We start from the raw sequence: 3,570 nt of genomic DNA, 5'->3' as shown, positions 1-3,570 counted from the left end.
AACATCCAGGACCTGCTGGTGCGTTTCGATCACGGCGTCTTCACGCTGGCTGCCGCGCCTCCGCCGTCCGACCAGCCGCCCCGGGGCCCGCCCGCGCCTCCGGGGGAGGAGGCCGCGAGCCCGGCGGAGGGCCGCCGCGGTCCCCCGGCCCCCGGCTCTGGCGCCCCCGGCTACCGCTGCCCGGAGCCGCAGTGCGCGCTCTCCTTCGCCAAGAAGCACCAGCTCAAGGTGCACCTGCTCACGCACGGCAGCAGCCAGGGCCGGCGGCCCTTCAAGTGCCCCCTGGACGGCTGCGGCTGGGCCTTTACCACCTCTTACAAGCTCAAGCGGCACCTGCAGTCGCACGACAAGCTGCGGCCCTTCGGCTGCCCCGTGGGCGGCTGCGGCAAGAAGTTCACCACAGTGTACAACCTCAAGGCGCACATGAAGGGCCACGAGCAGGAGAACTTGTTCAAGTGCGAGGTGTGCTCCGAACGCTTCCCCACGCACGCCAAACTCAGCTCCCACCAGCGCAGCCACTTCGAGCCCGAGCGGCCCTACAAGTGTGACTTTCCCGGTAACCGCGCGCCACGGGCCTGCGGGCGGGCTTCGGGGGGCTCCCGGGGCCCCAGGGCCAAATTCAGTCGCTCACAGTGGGTGCGGTGTCGCCCTGCCTTCTGCTGCTCACTTGGGCAGGATTTAAATTCCGTGGGCCGAGAGTGAGGGGCGGGAACGGAGCACTCTGGTGTCTGTGTTCCAGTCCTTTCCAGGTGATTCGCTTAGATATCTCAACCCTGCATTGCTGCGGGGATTTCGACAGCAAGGTAGTAACAAATCATTACAGCCTTCCTTCCCCGGGGTGGAGGCAACAGGTCTCTCTCTTAAAGTGCTTCAGGTTAATGAAAGTGATAAAGCATCTTCCCAGAGATTTGTCTTATGAGTCAGGCGTTTGTGTTCTTCAGGCTTTCATGGGTTAGAAATGGTCAGTTATCAGATATTTCTGCTGGCACGCACCAGTGTGGGAGGAACACAGATGAATCTGGCCAGAAGCCACATTCTGAGGCCCTGAGGCCTGAGGGGGATGGTCACAGGTGTGGTGCATTGCGCTTTTGGTGGCTTTTCTGCTTTTATTTCCTTTGGACTTCAGTTTGGGGAAGTCCTAAAAATTATCCTCATTTCACAGATGAAGAGTCCGAGGCCCAGCAGTGTAGGTGAAATCCAGTGGAGGGTTTTCTCCTCTTTCGTTGTCTGCAGTGGGAGGGAATGCAGGCTCCACAAGAGTAAACTCCACCAGGATCGGCAGCTTTAGGTGCTCTAAGGGGAAGAATGTGCCTCCCCAGGAGGAAGAGAAGATTCCCGCCTGGGAAGGAATTGACTTGGGGGGGAGTGACACTGCCAAGCCAAGGCAGGGAATATGGGCTGTGGTGGTGGTGTGGGGTGGGGAGTGAAGTTGGAAGGGTGTGGGAGGGCCCGTAGAGCGTGAGGGGCCTTCCACTTCCTGTTCATCAAAACAAAAACTCAACTATATGCCTAGCACACATCCAGCGTGTTACTGATGTATTACATACGTGCAGCGCTCTCCTAGTAATGTGCATGTTGTAGAAAATACACTCACATATAGAGATTTTTAAAGGGTGAAATGAAAAACACATGTTAATAGATTCTTCTGTTTTCTTCCCACATGCTTGTAGACTGTCTTGTGCATCCTCTTTGTGGAGAATATGAGTTTAGAGCACCGTTTCAGAACCTTTCTCAGTTACATATCGTGAATCTGATGATGGCTTATAGTCTGCTCCCTAGTGAAATGCACCAAGAGTGTCGTTCTACGTATAATACCAGGAAGATCAGGGCTGTAGCTTGCTTTCGGGTATGAAGTCCCCCCGAAAGTTTTGAGTTGGATGATCAGTGGGGTGTTTTAAGACGGGTGGGGTCAGGAGAGGGACCAGTGAAACCCCGTTAAATGTTCTAGGCCTGAGTTCCATGTAGGAAAGATTTCAGAGGGAGGATCATAGGCCTTAGTTGTTGATTGCAGGGTGGGTGAATCTTGCTAAGGGCTGAGAGATTTACCTGTTGGAGTGTATGAAAATACATCCAAGCCCAAAATAGGGAATGGGTGGGTGTGGGGAGGGAGGGCAGATTTATGCTAAAGAGGAGGAGGATTTTAGGGCATTTAGGAAGATGAGCACTTCCCAATTAAGCATTGCTAGGGAAAGTAGGGTTCCTTGGGCTAGTGCTTTGATGCGGTGATGATGCACAGCGTGTATCTGCTTAGTGGTTTACAGGCACGATGGTAGCATGTTAAAGGCTCTGAGAAGAGCTGCAACAAAGATACCTGGGAAGCATCTTACAACCTAGTATTTTCTACTCCATTTGAGCACTGAACCTTTTTGTTAAAGGAGAGCTTTCGATGTGGAAAGTCTGTGAATTGCTGAAGTAGGCTCCTTTCTGGTGGCTCCACTGGGGCTGGCGATAGAGGTGAAGGAAAAAGCTAGGGGAGTGAAGATGACCCTGGTAGCCTCCTTTGACAGCAGGGTACGCTGGGGAAACAGGCAAAAGGAAAAAAAAACCTGGTGACGGGGGGATGCTGCCGGTTACAGAGGATGCATAGAGGACACAGAGGGTGTGTGTAGGACAGTGCATCACCCCCAAGGGGTGAAAAAGTCTCGGACATAACAATGGTTTGTGGCCCTTCCAAGTGCAACTCCTGCCAGACAAAATCCTTGTTCCTTAGCATCTGATCTCTTTCATTGGGTTTTCTTTGGTCTCGCATAGGCAGCCCTGACATTTGAGTTCACAGAGTGTAAGCAAGATCTGTGCTGTGGAACTGGGAGCACATTGCTGTGATTGGAGCTCCCTTGATCGGTGGCTTCATATTGAAGTCAGATGACAACAGGTGGCCTGCGTGTGCCTATCGGCTGCCTTTACAAAGCCAGATGTCAGCGGTTGTAACAATGGTTGTAACTTTCTGGAGGCGCTTCTGACTCATTTTCTTCCTTGTTTGCTTCACGGTGTCCTGGAGTGGTGGCTAGGTTAGCCGTGTTATGTGATTTTTGTCACACCAGTGAGCAGCGTTTGTGTTTTCTTTGTTCAGGCTGTGAGAAGACATTCATCACAGTGAGTGCTCTGTTTTCCCATAACCGAGCCCACTTCAGGGAACAAGAACTCTTTTCTTGCTCCTTTCCTGGATGCAGCAAACAATATGACAAAGCCTGTCGCCTGAAAATTCACCTGAGAAGTCATACAGGTAATGAGCTAGAGAATGCAACATCGTTTGCACCCACAGTTTGTCATTGTGGTAGCTTACATTTATGGTGATGAGGTGTAATTTTTGTCTTTCCCAAGGCGAAAGACCTTTTATTTGCGACTCTGACAGTTGCGGCTGGACCTTCACCAGCATGTCTAAACTCCTACGGCACAAAAGGTACTCTTTACATTTCGGTTCAGTTACCAGTATGGGAAATGAAATTGTTGTTTGTCCGCAGCAGAAGCCTGTGGATGACATGTATCTGTTGAGGTGTTTTTTTTTTTTTTTTTTTTTTTTTTATTCAACGTTTATTTATTTTTGGGACAGAGAGAGACAGAGCATGAACG

The 3,570-nt window shown here is 51.5% G+C and overlaps 1 protein-coding gene across 1 annotated transcript in view; it reads left to right on the top strand.

Moving 5' to 3' along the window:
- The window catches only part of ZXDC (ZXD family zinc finger C), a gene marked incomplete at its 5' end in the record, with an annotated part of 39,191 nt that continues 35,621 nt past the window's right edge, over positions 1–3,570 (top strand). Inside the window, 3 exons of the mRNA XM_040463291.1 lie at positions 1–556; positions 3,071–3,223; positions 3,322–3,400. Coding sequence (XP_040319225.1) covers positions 1–556; positions 3,071–3,223; positions 3,322–3,400 — 788 coding nt within the window. The remainder of the gene's footprint in view (positions 557–3,070; positions 3,224–3,321; positions 3,401–3,570) is intronic.

Source organism: Herpailurus yagouaroundi, unplaced genomic scaffold (genome assembly GCF_014898765.1).
Source record: "Herpailurus yagouaroundi ecotype Mexico unplaced genomic scaffold, PumYag 387, whole genome shotgun sequence".
Classification (NCBI taxonomy): domain Eukaryota; kingdom Metazoa; phylum Chordata; class Mammalia; order Carnivora; family Felidae; genus Herpailurus; species Herpailurus yagouaroundi.
Note: the sequence above shows the minus strand (reverse complement) of the source record. Positions and strands in the feature narration are given on the sequence as shown.